This window comes from Gigantopelta aegis, chromosome 3 (genome assembly GCF_016097555.1).
Source record: "Gigantopelta aegis isolate Gae_Host chromosome 3, Gae_host_genome, whole genome shotgun sequence".
In the NCBI taxonomy this organism is placed as follows: Eukaryota; Metazoa; Mollusca; class Gastropoda; order Neomphalida; family Peltospiridae; genus Gigantopelta; species Gigantopelta aegis.
The window spans coordinates 35248075-35265204 of NC_054701.1; the positions used below are offsets into that span (position 1 = coordinate 35248075).

At 38.1% G+C, this 17130-nt stretch overlaps 1 protein-coding gene across 2 annotated transcripts in view; it reads left to right on the forward strand.

The window, feature by feature from the left end:
- Nucleotides 1-17130, forward strand: part of LOC121367941 (leucine-rich repeat serine/threonine-protein kinase 2-like) — a 126920-nt gene that overhangs the window by 83748 nt on the left and 26042 nt on the right. For both annotated transcript variants that reach the window (XM_041492406.1, XM_041492407.1), the window contains exons 50-57: nucleotides 468-595; nucleotides 3548-3663; nucleotides 7714-7787; nucleotides 9248-9311; nucleotides 11508-11573; nucleotides 12181-12351; nucleotides 13337-13435; nucleotides 14459-14584. In XM_041492406.1, coding sequence (XP_041348340.1) covers nucleotides 468-595; nucleotides 3548-3663; nucleotides 7714-7787; nucleotides 9248-9311; nucleotides 11508-11573; nucleotides 12181-12351; nucleotides 13337-13435; nucleotides 14459-14584 — 844 coding nt within the window. The remainder of the gene's footprint in view (nucleotides 1-467; nucleotides 596-3547; nucleotides 3664-7713; nucleotides 7788-9247; nucleotides 9312-11507; nucleotides 11574-12180; nucleotides 12352-13336; nucleotides 13436-14458; nucleotides 14585-17130) is intronic.

Here is a 17130-nt window from a genome sequence, read left to right on the forward strand (position 1 = left end):
TGATCATACTGTTGGTAGTGCTGGGGGGTTGACTGATCATACTGTTGGTAGTGCTGGGGGGTTGACTGATCATACTGTTGGTAGTGCTGGGGGGGGGTTGACTGATCATACTGTTGGTAGTGCTGGGGGGTTGACTGATCATACTGTTGGTAGTGCTGGGGGGTTGACTGATCATACTGTTGGTAGTGCTGGGGGGTTGACTGATCATACTGTTGGTAGTGCTGGGGGGTTGACTGATCATACTGTTGGTAGTGCTGGGGTGTTGACTTATCATACTGTTGGTAGTGCTGGGGGGTTGACTGATCATACTGTTGGTAGTGCTGGGGGGAAACAAAAGTCTAAATTGGTCAAAATGCCAGGTGATATTTATGAATGGCTTTTGTCTTTTAATCATTTTATTATGCATAGTTTATCTTGCACTGACTCTAAGATATGATGTAAGTCCATGTGTGTATTTACAACTGCAGGTTGCTGGGATTCCTTGTTGACCATCTGGATGCCCTGATAGATGAATGGTACCCTGGGCTGACAACCCTGGACCCACTGAAGGGGCGAGAGCTGTTGGATAAATATGTTCCCTGTATCCGATGTGATAGTGAGCATTTTCCTCAAATGACTCAGTTCATAATTTTGTTTTATTACATACCTATTCAATCTTACTATAGTGATAAAGACATTTTCAAACCATATGATAAATTTATTTTATATCGCACATATGTGTGATCTGAACTGGAACTTTTAAATGGGCAATTCCCTTTTTATTTTTACTGCAGTTAGCACCTTTTAGTTACTGACGTCATATAATTTACAAATTACGTCATATCGTATTTGAAACATTACACAAGGCTGCCTCAGAGTGTGATTCTTAACATTAAGCAAATCCATGAAAGGAGTTTTAATCATAGATTTAAGAAAGAGTTGTGATGACATTAAATTAAAAACCGTTTTTGTAAAACATACAAGAAGGTATGTAATAAATACAGAACTTCACATACGTTGTTTTCGCTTCCTATTTATTGCACAAATTTATTTTGAATCAGAACATACCACTCGACCGCTACGCGGTTTCGTGGTATATATTCTTCCACAAAATAAACTTGTGCAATAAATAAGAAGCGAAAACAACGTATGTGAAGTGCTGTATATTTATCCATCATGTCACTCATAATGTTAAACCAAGTATTATATAATAGACATTGAACACACTGTTAAATTTTATATATATATATTTTGTTTTTGACTGTCAGTTTCGGCAAAATAATTATCATTAAAATGATGAATGTTTATGCTCTTGCTAAAGCATCATCCACAATATTTATTTTCATATAAAAGATAAGTCAAGAATTTTTTTACTGAATAAATGGATGGGGACAAAATCATCCATCATTTTTAACCTTTTCTGTGGAATGACCCATATGCATGCCATTTATCAAATTGAAATTATCACCATGCTTTTGTGCAAAATATCTCTGTTCTGCTTTTCTGCTATTTATCTTCAGGAAGTGGGACCTTTTTTTAATTACCTGATATATATATATATATATATATACAGTAGAATCTCGTTGGCTTAACCTCGGAAGGGTCGATCACACCACAACGCTCGAACGAAATACGAAGTCTCGAGTTTGTTGTTCGGTAAACCCTTATATTGACTGATGATGGGTTGAACATGTCCAGGGTTGACTATAAGCCTTTGCTCGAACTAAATTATCGGTCCCATTTCTGTTATTAGCTATATTTCCCTCGAACTGGTGATCCATCAAATATCAAATGGAAAACCACCGAAAAGGATCAACAATTGCTGTGCTTGCGCAGTTGGTTATTACAACCTTCGGATTAATTATTTAGGTGGAACGAGCTGTAGATAAATCGGAGAATCGCAACAATAGCCATGCAATCCTTTATTTACCATACCTGTCATGTTGTGTGTTAAGCGGCTATTGGTAATGATCTTTCAAGTACAGCTAGTGTTACGGTACCTGCTTGATGAACCGTGATAACAATGAAACAATTTGTGCACAAAATGGCCTCGGCGTGAAGTGTTACTCTGAACACATCTACAAGACCAGTTTTAAATGAAACAGTGGGTGAGTTACTCAGCTGTCATCACTTCATCAACCGTACATTTAATTAAGACAGACAAGGGCTTCTGCATCACACAATAGAGTAATTTGTAATAAATCCTTTCTCTCTGATATTTTGCTATATAACACCTTGATGAAATTTTTAAGTTTGCAGTTACCAAAATAATATGCATCTAATTCAACTTTCTAACTGATGTTACGGAAATATCCGATGTTGACCGAATTGTTCGGTCGAACTACCCGATAGGTCGAACACTCTTGAACACTGACAGGGTTTGAGCCAACAGGATTCAACAGCATGAGGCTATAAGTTGTGTCTATGTCTGTCTGTCTGTCCAGCCATCCATTTGTCTTTCCGTCAGATTTTATTTCACAATACCTCAAGATATTGAGATGAGATTTTGTATATGGCTTTATCATACGAGTACAGTTGCAGATCAAGTTTGACTTTAATGGTGATTTGCACATTTTTGACTCCTTGAACTTAGTGATATGAAAATTTGTTGAGGAAATGTATTGTTTCAGCAATAGTCTCAGAATGCTTATTAGTTTTACAATCGATTAACAAAGTTTCATACCGTCCTAGGTAGCGTCGTGGTCAGGTCATCAGTCTACAGGCTGGTGGGTACTGGGTTCGGATCCCATTCGAGGCATGGGATTTTTAACCAAAAAACTACTTCAAACCCTGAGTGAGTGCTGTGCAAGGCTCAATGGGTAGGTGTAAACCACTTGCACCGACCAGTGATCCATAACTGGTTCAACAAAGGCCATGGTTTGTGCTGTCCTGCCTGTGGGAAGCGCAGATAAAAGATCGCTTGCTGCCTGTCGTAAAAGAGTAGCCTATGTGGCGACAGCGGGTTTCCTCTAAAAAAAAGTGTCAGAATGACCATATGTTTGACGTCCAATAGCCGATGATAAGATAAAAAATCAATGTGCTCTAATGGCGTTGTTAAATAAAACAAACTTTTTTTAACAAAGTTTCACTGTAACTGCATTTTTACCCCACAACTCTTCTTACCTTGTATGGTTTCCATACCTCCTGAATTGCATCTGAAAATTGAAATTATCAAATAAACACAAAAATGTGTTGTTTTCAAAATATCTATGCTCTCCTTCCAAAAAACCCCCAAACAAAACCATCCAAAAGTTAAACAAAACAACAACAAAAAAACAAACAAATTAATAACATATAGCTAGCTTGTACATGTGTACCAAACTATCATAATTATTTTCATTTAATTAATGAGATGACACAAAAGTAATTAAACTTAATGCAAACAATTTGGCTTCTTTTTTTTGGGGGGGGGGGGATATGTACATTTTTAAAGTGATGTTAATTTGCCAAATGTATTTATATATGCAATAAGACTGTGACACATTATTTTATTTTAATTTACAGTCTTTCATTTAGAGTGTATAAATACATGTAATCATAGTCATCATGTAATCATTTTGTTTAAAAGGTTCCAGTCCACACGAGTTTCAGTTTCATGATTTGTTAAACCAGTCTGATATGGAGAACACAGATGATGTAATTCGCTGTCCTGTACACGGAGGAGACGTCTTACTGGCTGAACTGGTGAGTTTAACTACTTAGTAAATAAGTCCAGCCAGTGCACCACGACTGGTATATCAAAGGATGTGGTATGTGCTATCCTGTCTGTGGGATGGTGCATATAAAAGATCCCTTACTACTAATGTGGAATATGTAGTGGATTTCCTTTCTAAAGACTATATGTCAGAATTACCAAATGTTTGACATCCAATAGCAGTTTGCACTGTATTTGTTAGTATTGGATATCCACAAGTAACTTCGCCAGTTAGTTTCCAAAGTTGTAATTACTGACTGAATAATACATAGAGAATAATATATCAGTGGCCGTTAGATACCATTTATCTCACAACGAGTTGTTTATATAGAGAATACTACATGAGTGGCCGTTAGATACCATTTATCTCACAACGAGTTGTTTATATAGAGAATACTACATGAGTGGCCGTTAGATACCATTTATCTCACAACGAGTTGTTTATATAGAGAATACTACATGAGTGGCCGTTAGATACCATTTATCTCACAACGAGTTGTTTATATAGAGAATACTACATGAGTGGCCGTTAGATACCATTTATCTCACAACGAGTTGTTTTAACATGTATCTAATGAGCAAAAGCGAGTTTGATACGTTTTTAAACAACGAGTTGTGAGATAAATGGTATGTAATGGACACGAATGTATTATTCTATTTCTTACATATCCTAAAAAACCCAGGTTTTAAGCAAATTTTAACATCTTTTTCAACTAAAAGTTATTTACAGCCGTTGCACTTGTAGCTGACTTATGCGTCACAGACACATGATGTCAGGTTAACTATATGTCACAGTCTAATCGATTTTCATGGTGTAGTTTTTCATTGGTTGTATGGCATTGGTGACCTGGTCATCACCTAGGAGTAGCCAGTCATATGTCTTGAAATTGTTAACACACATACATGTGTTAACAACCATGCATAACCAAAAATAACGCATGGTGTTCTCACCAACGGGTGTGTAAGAAATGAAAGTTATTTTGCATATTTTGGTGCAAAGGTTGTATAATGTAAACAATACACTGCCTTTTTCTATCAAAATCCTAGGTTTTATAAAAGTATATATATATAAACTAGTGTCCAAAAGAAAGTATACACACTAAAAATATTAATAAGTTTCATCGAAATGAGAAAAAATTGATAAAACAATACTTAAACATGTCTCATGTACAAACACAACATTTCCGGGAACAAAACGCGAAACAAATTGACACTGTACACAAATACCGCATTAAATGGAAAAACGACTTTGGGTGATGTAGCACGAAATCCACGTTGCAGACTACTGGTATAAAATAGCTGGTCCGACAGGTCACGAGCACAGCAATCAAAAGCACACCAAAGTTATGCCACGATTAAGCAGTATTGAGAGGGAGAGAGCTATTGGAATGGCCCAGCAAGGAGCCACAAACACCACCATTGCAAGAACGCTCGGCTGCATCCGCGTCACGGTCAGCAGACTGATGCAACATCTACGACAAACCGGCCACACAGCAGACAGGCCTAGGAGCGGTAGACCACGAGTCACCATGCCAGGTGAGGATCGTCACATCCGGACAATTCATCTGAGGGACCGCTTCATGACAGCGACGTCAACGGCAGCGACGGCACTGGGACATCGGATCTGTCGACAGACAGTGTATCGCTGATTAAGAAACTTCGGTATTCGAGCATGTCGACCCTACCGTGGACTTCACATGACACCTCAACACCAACGTAACCGACTGATATGGGCCAGGCGATATCGACGTTGGCAAGTGCGTAACTGGCGACGCGTGATGTTCACGGATGAGAGTAGGTTCTGCCTGTTCAGGAATGATGGTAGGGCACGAGTATACAGACGATTAGGTGAACGTGTGGCGCCAAATTGTGTTCAACAAGTCCACCCATTTGGAGGTGGTAGCGTCATGGTTTGGGGAGGGATCTGCGGTGATCTGAAAACAAGGCTCGTTATTATTCATGGTAAACCTGAATGCTCAAAGATATCAGAATGAAATTTTGCGACCCGTTGTGCAGCCATTTATGCAGCGACAACCACATGGCATTGTCTACCAGCACGACAATGCGAGACCTCATACGGCAAGACTCACCATCGACTTTCTTAATAACGCCAACATCAATGTTTTACCGTGGCCAGCATGTTCTCCAGACATTGAGCACTTATGGGACTACCTGGATCGGCAAGTTAGAGGACGGCCAGTGGCACCAATCACCACTCAACAACTGGAACAATGTCTCCTTCAGGAATGGCAACGCATCATGTCTAACGTCATTCGTCGTCTTATGTCATCAGTGCGTCGACGTGTTATGGCGTGTATTAATGCGCATGGTGGGCATACACACTATTAATTTTGCTGAAAATTGAATGACATTTTACAGATTATGAAGACTTGTTGAACAATTATCGTACTGTGCATTTTCACAACCTGACCCCTCCTGTGTTTGTGGGTCTCAGTCAGGCGCTATTTCCATGTTTGAATGATCTGACATTGTTCACACTAGATGGCAAGAGTCTCATCTAATGAAATATATACACATTGATTTTCTACATGCTTTTGTTTTCATTCTATGGTTTCCCAAACACAGTTTTTCATTTCTTTTGGACATTAGTTTATATATATATATATATATATATATATATATATATATATATATACACAAAAGAGTAATTTTGACACAAATGGGTTTACGCCATCCTTAAACATCATCTAATCATCACAAAACTTTATCTGACCTCTAGGCTTGTTTGTGTTGTAGATTGGGCTGGCAATTGTAGAAATGTTAAACAGGGCCCAGGGCAGACATTTCTGAAACTTAAAGACTATGCTCAATAGGAAGAAAATATAAAAAGTTCAAACTAAAATTAAAGTAAAACACTTATTACTTTTAAACTGCTTCATTAGAATCGAGCCAGTGCACCACGACTGGTATATCAAAGGCCATGGTATGTACTACCCTGTCTGTGGGATGGTGCATATAAAAGATCCCTTGCTGCTAATCGAAAAGAGTAGCCCATGAAGTGGCAACAGCGGGGTTTTTTCTCTCAATATCTGTATGGTCCTTAACCATATGTCTGATGCCATATAACCCTAAATAAAATGTGTTGAATGCGTCGTTAAATAAAACATTTCTTTTCTTTCATTAGAATCGATAATAAATACTGTGCTTCATCCCACATATAACATATTTCCTGAACTTACCCGTCCTTTATATACAAGCTAGATGACCTTCATTCCATAGCTGGGGTGCGATCTAGCTCAGTCAGTGGTGGACTTGCAGGTTCTCGCTCCAGTCAGTGTACCACGACTGGTACATCAAAGGCTGTGGTATGTGCTATCCTGTCTATGGGATGGTGCATATAAAAGATCTCTTACTGCTAATCGAAAAGAGTAGCCTGTATGAAGTGGTGACAGCAGGTTTTCTCCCTCAATACCTATGTGGTCCGATGCCATAATATAACTGTAAATAAAATGTGTTGAGTGCGTCGTTAAATAAACCATTTCCTTCCTTCCTTTACTCACCTGAGGATCAAATCTGTCTTGTACCTCATGCATATTTTATGCTGTCCATGATCCTACTTTTCTTACTTTTTCCAATTTTTGGGGTCTTTTTCCTATTTTTCCTACTTTTTCATCGAAATACCTAGTTTTTCCTACTTTTTTGTTTTACTTTGCCGCACACAGTTTCAAAATGTTGCTAATTACTGTTAAAGTGTGCATATTGCTTGTGTTATTATAAAAATCAGTGACCATTAAACAATATTCATATTATTTTGAATATAAGAAAAATACAGATAGAAACTTGAGTACCACATAAACATTTTAAAAGTATTTTCTCAATAATACCACTTTTTGAATTTAACACATTCGCTTACCCAGTATGAGTTTGAATAATGTTGCTACATACTGTTTCAGTCCTACTTTTGTCCTACTTTTCCTATATTTTCATTCCTACTTTTGTCCTACTATTTCATAAGGGTGTGCTGGACAGCTTGCTGTTCTCTGATTTGACTATAAATAGGTGGTTGTTTATATTTCCAGGCCCCAGACATCATGCTTCTTGACGTAGAAGAGAGATTTAGGATGAATGTGGATGAACTTGAATTTAATGCAAGGTTAGTGATATGTCAAGTTTTACATTAGACAATTGTGATATAATTATTGGATATTAAACAAGCTTCCATTTCTTATCATGTTTACGTCCGAAGTGAAATAATTTTCAATTGTTATGAGCTTTAGTGAGTGACAATGAAAATTATTTTATGAGAGACATAAACATGATTCAAAATGGTAGAGAGTTTAATATCCTATGTCATGTCATGTCATAGGGTTTTACGTGCACATTCAGAACAAGCTGTTGTAGTGCACGGCTGTGGTGGGCACAAGAGCCGGCCTTGGCCGGCTCCTCCGTCCATGACAGGATAATATCCTATCTATTGATCTTAATTTATATCGCTCAACTCATTTCGTTGACATTCCTGTGAGGTTGTAGTACGCCAGTCGATGACGTCATCGTGTGACGTCAAAGTGTTACGTTCCACTTGGCGTTCTAGTGGGACGTATTACTTTGATATGTACCAAGATATTTTTAACCATATGGGTAATAAATACAGTTATTAAACCTGGGACAAGTATAACTTCATTAGATATGTGAGAGAAAAGTGACCTCTTGAAACAATGGACTCTACCACATGAGATGTTTGAAAAAAGAAGAAGAATCATCAGATAGATTTTATTTAGGTTAGGGTGGGACGTAGCCCAGTGGTACAGCGCTCGCTCGATGCGTGGTCGGTGTGGGATTGATCCCCGTCAGTGGGCCCATTGGGCTATTTCTCGTCCAGCCAGTGCACCATGACTGGTATATCAAAGGCCGTGGTATGTAGGCTACTACCCTGTCTGTGGGATGGTGCATATAAAAGATCCCTTGCTGCTAATTGAAAAGAGTAGCCCATGAAATGACGACAGCGGGTTTCCTCTTTTAATATATGTGTGGTCCTTAGCCATATGTCTAATGCCATATAACTGTAAATAAAATTTCTTTCTTTATGTAGGCTATGTTACTGGCCCACGGCAGTGTAATGGTTAAGATATCACACTTAAGGTTGTAAATACTGGGTTCACATTCTGGTACCAGCTCCCACCCATAGCAAATATTAATGACTTAATAGGTATGTGTAAAGCCACTACATCAACTTCTCTTACTAACCACTAACTCCCTGTTCTGGACAGTTAATTGAGGTGTGTGCCCAGGGCAGCATGCTTGAACCTTGATTGGATATAAGCACGAAAATAACATAAAATGAATGAAGGCTGGGTTCAATAAAAGTGGGTTCTTAATTGGGCATCTTTTACAATACGTACAAACAAAAAGGTGTATAGTGAATGAATTTGAATTGTATTTCTTTATAAAGTGTGATATAAATTTGTTGTTTAAATGTCTAGTTAATTAATATGAGTCTTTGTTAATACTGTTGAAAACAAAGTTATTCCTTTACTAATTACTTAAGCTGAACAAAGCCAGCTCACACTGCCGTCTCATGTGAAAAGCATTTATTGTGTTTTGTGTTTGTTTCAGTCCGGAGAACCTGTTGGGTGATGGAGGATTTGGAAGTGTTTACCGTGCCATCTACAAAAATCAGGTACATTTGCAACTGTCATTTTAAAAATCCCCCACCTGATTTCACATATTTATTCCATGAATCTCTATCTAGTGCCTTATCTATAGGGAGACAGCCACTCCCGAGGAGATCCTGGGCATATTTCAAAATACTAGTTTAGGTGTCGGATGGAATTTGAATCTTTGTCCTTGTATTCCTTTTAAGTCATTTACATTAGGATTTAAAGTAATATAGGTTTGTAGGAGACCAGAGGAGCGGCATTTACACCATGCATAACAAATTCTTAATTACTGTTAAACCGTGAAAAAAAATGCGTGCGTATAAATTTCGCGTCGTTCGCGTCCAACCTTATGTCGCGAAATTAAAACACACGCACTATTTTCCAGTTTGAAGTGTGCTTAAAGTGATGTCTCAATTTTCTAGTAAACCATAAAGGAAAACACTACTTTCATTCAGTTTCTTTTTTAAGTTTAACACAGATTTGAAATGCCTAGCTGCTTTCGTATTTCTGTTTTCTGTGGCATATCTTGCGATCTTTGCTCGTTGTTCATTACTAAAAATATCATATTCTGAATGCTTCTGTTTTTGGGTACTAGTATCATCCATCAATTTCACAATTTCACTGTTGGCCGATTCCATTGCGAGTGCTTCGTCTGTTGTTCCTGCCTTATTCGGATCCGGTAGCATGTGGCCTTCAATTTTAAGATCACCATTCGTTTTCTGCAGATAGCGATACATGTTGCAACAACAAATTTCCAAGCGTTTTTGATAAACATTTTGTATGTATTTCATGTATATCAGTACTCTCGTTTCAGAAATGAAACTCAAAATCATGCAAAAATAACATGTTTATTGAACAAGCTAACATACACTGCGACTAATTTGATTTGTTTTGAAATATTTTATTGAGAATAAAATTCACAAAAAGATTCACTCAGCTCTCCTTGATGGCGACTAATCGTTAATTGTTTTATGTAACTTCAATCGATGGCGACTAATCGTTTATTGTTTTATCTACCAAAGGGTGTTAACAGTTAACAATTGAAGCTGTGAGTTGTGATTCTAATACAGGTGAGGTGGGTAGGGCATAATCCTCTCTATAGACTATGTACCAGGCACAATTGCTTGATGTAGGATAACAGAATATTGATTTACAGACAGTAACTTTATAACAATTACAGTGAGCTGTCTTTATCCACTTTTTATTTTTGAGCTGTCAACGGTCGTTCGCGAAATTTACACGTCGCGAACATGCGCAAAGGTATACATTCACCAAAAAAACATGTCACAATATTAATACGGTTTACAGTAACCCATTTTGACTTAGTGAAGTATAGATAGTTTTGGTGTCTAACATTGATAGAAATCAAAGATGCCAACTTAACAGAATCATTGCAACATTCTATCAAAAGTATATGAGGGAACTTTGATTAACTAATGTTTTTTTCACAACCAAGAAACATGTTTGAAATCTAGATTGACAAACTTACTTCTCTGATAGCCCGTTCTATGTTTTGGTGTCGGATGGAAATTATATTTTAGTGTTGGGTGGATATAAAATTTCATACTTTTCATCAGTATAATTTTAATGAACACGTTATACCATACCTAGATATATATTGTGAAGTGCTTTCTTCATCATCATAATTCATTAAGAAATTACATCCATGGCTCTTAAAGGGGCATTCCTGGCTTTACAGACATTTAAACATGCCCCCTGCTAACCATGCTTTTAATGAATATTCTTGTTCCAGCCAGTGCGCCACGACTGGTATAGCAAAGGTCGTGGTATGTGCTATTCTGTCTGTGGGATGGTGCATATAAAAGATTCCCTGCTACTAATGGAAAAATGTAGCAGGTTTCCTCTCTGAAACTGTATGTCATAATAAGTATACAGATGTGATAACATGCATTCATGAATCACTGTCGTAACAATGATGATTCAGGTGTTTGCTATAATTATATAATGGGTCATCGTTAATTCCATGTTAGGCCCTATACTATCTCTGGTTTTCAATTTTTAATTTGGCTTTTACTGTTTTTGCTTCTATTACATTTGTAATTATAACCATTCATACTTGAAGCACACAGTCCTAGCCACATACTGGTTGTATGTTAGACACCAAATAGCCACAGATAAAAAGTATGATCTGATCTGATGTGTCTTTAAAAGACATTCCTTTCCTTTTTGTTTTCATGTGGAGTGATATGTTTCAGGTTGTTGCAGCAAAGGTGTTCAACCCACTTGGCGATGTCCACCCCCACAAACTGCTACGGCAGGAGGTACGTGTGCCAGTATACCATGCAACCTGTGTTAACCTGCCACTTGAACAAGTAACCACTGAAGACTGATGGAATTGGCATACAACTAAAATGAATAGTAACAGAACTCGTATAAAAACACACTAAGTTTTAAACCCACACCAAACTATATAACAGTTTAAAATATTACAGTGTAAATAAAAATGTTTCTTAATTAAAGCCACTAACCCTAGTTATTAAACAGTGTAAAATATGTTTGGTTAATACAGCTTTTTTTTTTTTACTATTTAACTTGCATTAGTACTTACATTTTGCTTACATTATCAAATTTAGCTAATTCGATGTGTTTCTAGTCAATCTGGTGTTTGTAGCATTTCAAAATCAGGCCCGTAGCCAATGAAGGGTCGGTTGACCCCCTCCTACCAGTGGCTTTTTTTTCAGTATGCCCCCCATGGACCCCCCCAAACTTTGTGCCTCACCATAAACCTAAACTACCCCCCCCCCCCCCCCCCCTCAAAATCCTGGGTATGGGCCTGAAAATTCAATTTATGTGAAACAAAAAATTGTCCATATACTTAGGAACATAGCGACAGTGAATTTAACAAATTATCATCAACCTTTCTTTCAGGCCACAGTGCTGCGTCGCCTCCAACACCCGAGTGTTATCTCACTTCTTGCCGTCGGCCTGCGACCTTGCAGAATTGTCGTACTCGAATTCGCTTCTCTCGGAACTTTGACTCAGATTTTGAAATCAGAGAAAAATCTGAGCAAGGTACTGCAACACAGAATAGCACTACAGGTATTACTCGATTGTCTTTTACACTGTCATCAGTGTTTATTTCGACAGAAGATGTTGACAAGATAAAACATTATTGAATAAAACTTTGGCAGAACCTGAACACACTGCATGAATTCAAGTGGCATTAATTTTAAAAATCTCTTGTATTAAAGCTCTTGCCTTTTGTATTGAAAATTTATTGACAATAATTCTATATTTAGTTTTCTTTAAAATAACTAAATAGCCTTTTACAAGTTTTATATACTAGCCAAAAATAGTAAAAATTGGAAGTTTAAAAATGTCTTATATAGAGGTTGTATTCTTTTTAACGGTCTTGCCTTTGCATTGTGAAAACATGAGGTATATAGGTTTTACTTTCTCAACAGCAGTCAGAGGTGGATCTAGGAGGGGGGGGGGGCAGTGACTTACTCTAGATGATAATAAGATTAAGGCATAAAGTAAAACAGCATTATGCATCTTAATTCCAGCGCTGAACATTGATGCCAAATCATGTCATTGTATTCCATTTACAAACCGGATTGATACGTTCAATATTGTGACAGACGGACGGCCAGATTAAAAAAATAGCACATGATCATATAATTATTATGTAACTTATATAGTTGATTATTTACTGCTGAAAGTATTGTCCTACATTGTCCATTGTATTATAGCTGATCATTATTTTCTACCTTGTACAGGTACTATAGTCCTGTGGACGGACTCAAGTCTTTGCTAGACTCGACCCATGCCTGAGTACTCGTGGAGACCCTAGTATGAGGCCAGACATTTTAAAGTTTCAAATCAAGTCAGTGTTTGACAAATGTTTGAGACCGTCACTAGCTCTCACAGAAGCTTTTGCTAGTGCCCTTTGTAATATGGTAACACAGCTGATAATTTCCACTAGCCCAGACCAAGAATTTACTAGCTGGGTCCAAGGGCTAGTGTATTTGTTGAACCCTGCAAACATATAAGAATGTACATAAACAACTTGTTGATGTTGCAGATTGCCGAGGGACTGGAATATCTTCACGCTCTGATGATTGTTTTCCGTGACCTCAAACCAGACAACATCCTCATGTTCAGCTTGTCACCCAGTGATCTGGTTAGTAATTACTGTCTGTTTCAAAATGTTCCATTCCTTCCATACAAGAGCAGGATATACGTAGCCCAGTGGTAACGCGCTTGCTTGATGTGTGGTTGGTCTGGGATCGATTCCCGTTGGTGGGCTATTTTTGTTTCAGCCAGTGCACCAACATTGGTATATATGCATCATCCCACAGATAGGACAGCACATACCACGGCCTCATGGTGTGTTGAAATAATTATATGTTAAATGCAAAATGGTTGTAGTTTAAAATGTACTTATTTGTCATTAAATTTTTTCCCAGTCCTTAAAGTTAAAGAAAGTCTTGAATGATTGGTCAGGTCTCATATAGGTTATATGTTGATGTTTTCCTGTGCTGAGGTTGTTAGGCAAACATTCCTTTCTTTTCTTTAAATATCATTTATTTATTTGTTTCCAGTACAATATTTGTTGTAAAGTTGTCTGGGTATAAAAAACCCGGTATACATTCATCTGCTCCTACATGTAATGTCTATAGTATATGTTTGTTTCTTTCTTCTGTATTTATAAGATCCTTTATCAGTAATGCTTAAATAAATTAAATTTGTTCATTATTTTTTTTTAATGTGTGTGTGGAGTTTGCAAAGATATACTTAATTGCAAATGAAATGAAATTTATTTAGTTGTATTCTGTGATTAGAAATGGAAATTCCCGACCTTGCCATTTTTAAACATTACTTAAGTTTGTAGTATTCCTATTATTATTTGATCTGATATAGTGGCTTTTCTTGGAAGACTATTTCAGAATTATTAAATTTCTACAGGCTGTAGGAATGATATCTGGAGTGGGGGGGGGACACCCGGGAGGGACATCCGGGGGGTGGGTGGGGTCGTGGGGGGGGGGGGGGGCACAATCCACCATGTTCATCTTTATTTATGTAGTATAGGACCAAAAAAACTAAGTTTTTGGGCCTGGTGTAACATTCAGTAGCCAATAATTAATTAATCAGTGTGTTTTGTCATTAAAAAAACCAACCCTTGTTTTTTAAAATTTGATTTCAGATCAATGCCAAGATATCGGACTATGGAATCTCACAGTTCACCACACTGTATGGTCTGACGGCTCAAGAGGGAACGCCAGCGTACAGGGCACCTGAAGTTATTCGCCGAGAAACCTATTCTTTTCAGGTACTGCTATGTTGCACTCAGTGGCCAAGTTCTGTGTTAATCAGATGGGATGTTGTTTGTGGTCAGACAGACATATGGACAGACTGAAATAATTGTCATTCTATTGATCAGGGGTGGGAATTCTCCTCAGATTAGCCGTTTACCTCTCATGGAACATTGCGTTTCCTCGCATTTTAATCGTCCTTTCCTCCAAAATGTGTCAGATGGCACAGATTTTAACCTAGGATTTCAAGAATTTCCAGGACCCCTCTAGATTTCCTCTTTTTTACAGTTCACCAATTCCCATCCCTGATTGATTAACTCCCATTGTGTGTTGAATGTGAACAAAAAATCTGATCTCATCAAGACTGATCAATCACACCTCAGGCGAGCACTCTAACACTGACCTACATCCAACACCAACCTGGTCAGGAGTAAAATGATTATCTGGGACCCATATAAAAAAAAAATGTAATGTTGTTTCAGTTGCACTGATAAACAAGACTCGTTACCTTACACAAATGCAAAATCAATTACTTGTTCCAAAAAGTACTGGTAGGGTTTTTGAAAAAGTGATTCCCAATCAACTTGGGGCCCAGATTAAATTTGGTTATGATCAGGTTAAAGTTTGGTTAAAGTTCATCATGTACCTTGACTTCATTTCTACTTGTTTTCATGTTTACAAAGTCTTAGTATATAGTCTTAGCCCTATAAAATGTGACCCCATGCAAGATCAAGGTCATTTATAACAAGTAATTTACAGTCTGGTTACAGTTACCCTGATTGCTTATATTTAATCACGTGAATCCTTTAATGGATGGCTTAAATATTCAGTTTTGTTTCCACCAAGAAGGATAACCCACACACCTTCAACAAGTACTCTGCCACTAAGTGCCTTGACATAAATAGCATGAGATAACCCATACACCTTCAACAAGTACTCTGCCACTAAGTGCCTTGACATAAATAGCATGAGATAACCCATACACCTTCAACAAGTACTCTGCCACTAAGTGCCTTGACATAAATAGCATGAGATAACCCACACACCTTCAACAAGTACTCTGCCACTAAGTGCCTTGACATAAATAGCATGAGATAACCCACACACCTTCAACAAGTACTCTGCCACTAAGTGCCTTGACATAAATAGCATGAGATAACCCACACACCTTCAACAAGTGCTCTGCCACTAAGTGCCTTGACATAAATAGCATGAGATAACCCACACACCTTCAACAAGTACTCTGCCACTAAGTGCCTTGACATAAATAGCATGAGATAACCCACACACCTTCAACAAGTGCTCTGCCACTAAGTGCCTTGACATAAATAGCATGAGATAACCCAAACACCTTCAACAAGTGCTCTGCCACTAAGTGCCTTGACATAAATAGCATGAGATAACCCACACACCTTCAACAAGTGCTCTGCCACTAAGTGCCTTGACATAAATAGCATGAGATAACCCACACACCTTCAACAAGTGCTCTGCCACTAAGTGCCTTGACATAAATAGCATGAGATAACCCACACACCTTCAACAAGTGCTCTGCCACTAAGTGCCTTGACATAAATAGCATGAGATAACCCACACACCTTCAACAAGTGCTCTGCCACTAAGTGCCTTGACATAAATAGCATGAGATAACCCACACACCTTCAACAAGTACTCTGCCACTAAGTGCCTTGACATAAATAGCATGAGATAACCCACACACCTTCAACAAGTACTCTGCCACTAAGTGCCTTGACATAAATAGCATGAGATAACCCACACACCTTCAACAAGTACTCTGCCACTAAGTGCCTTGACATAAATAGCATGAGATAACCCACACACCTTCAACAAGTACTCTGCCACTAAGTGCCTTGACATAAATAGCATGAGATAACCCACACACCTTCAACAAGTACTCTGCCACTAAGTGCCTTGACATAAATAGCATGAGATAACCCACACACCTTCAACAAGTACTCTGCCACTAAGTGCCTTGACATAAATAGCATGAGATAACCCACACACCTTCAACAAGTACTCTGCCACTAAGTGCCTTGACATAAATAGCATGAGATAACCCACACACCTTCAACAAGTACTCTGCCACTAACTGCCTTGACATAAATAGCATGAGATAACCCACACACCTTCAACAAGTACTCTGCCACTAAGTGCCTTGACATAAATAGCATGAGATAACCCACACACCTTCAACAAGTACTCTGCCACTAAGTGCCTTGACATAAATAGCATGAGATAACCCACACACCTTCAACAAGTACTCTGCCACTAAGTGCCGTGACATAAATAGCATGAGATAACCCACACACCTTCAACAAGTACTCTGCCACTAAGTGCCGTGACATAAATAGCATGAGATAACCCACACACCTTCAACAAGTACTCTGCCACTAAGTGCCTTGACATAAATAGCATGAGATAACCCACACACCTTCAACAAGTACTCTGCCACTAAGTGCCTTGACATAAATAGCATGAGATAACCCACACACCTTCAACAAGTACTCTGCCACTAAGTGCCTTGACATAAATAGCATGAGATAAC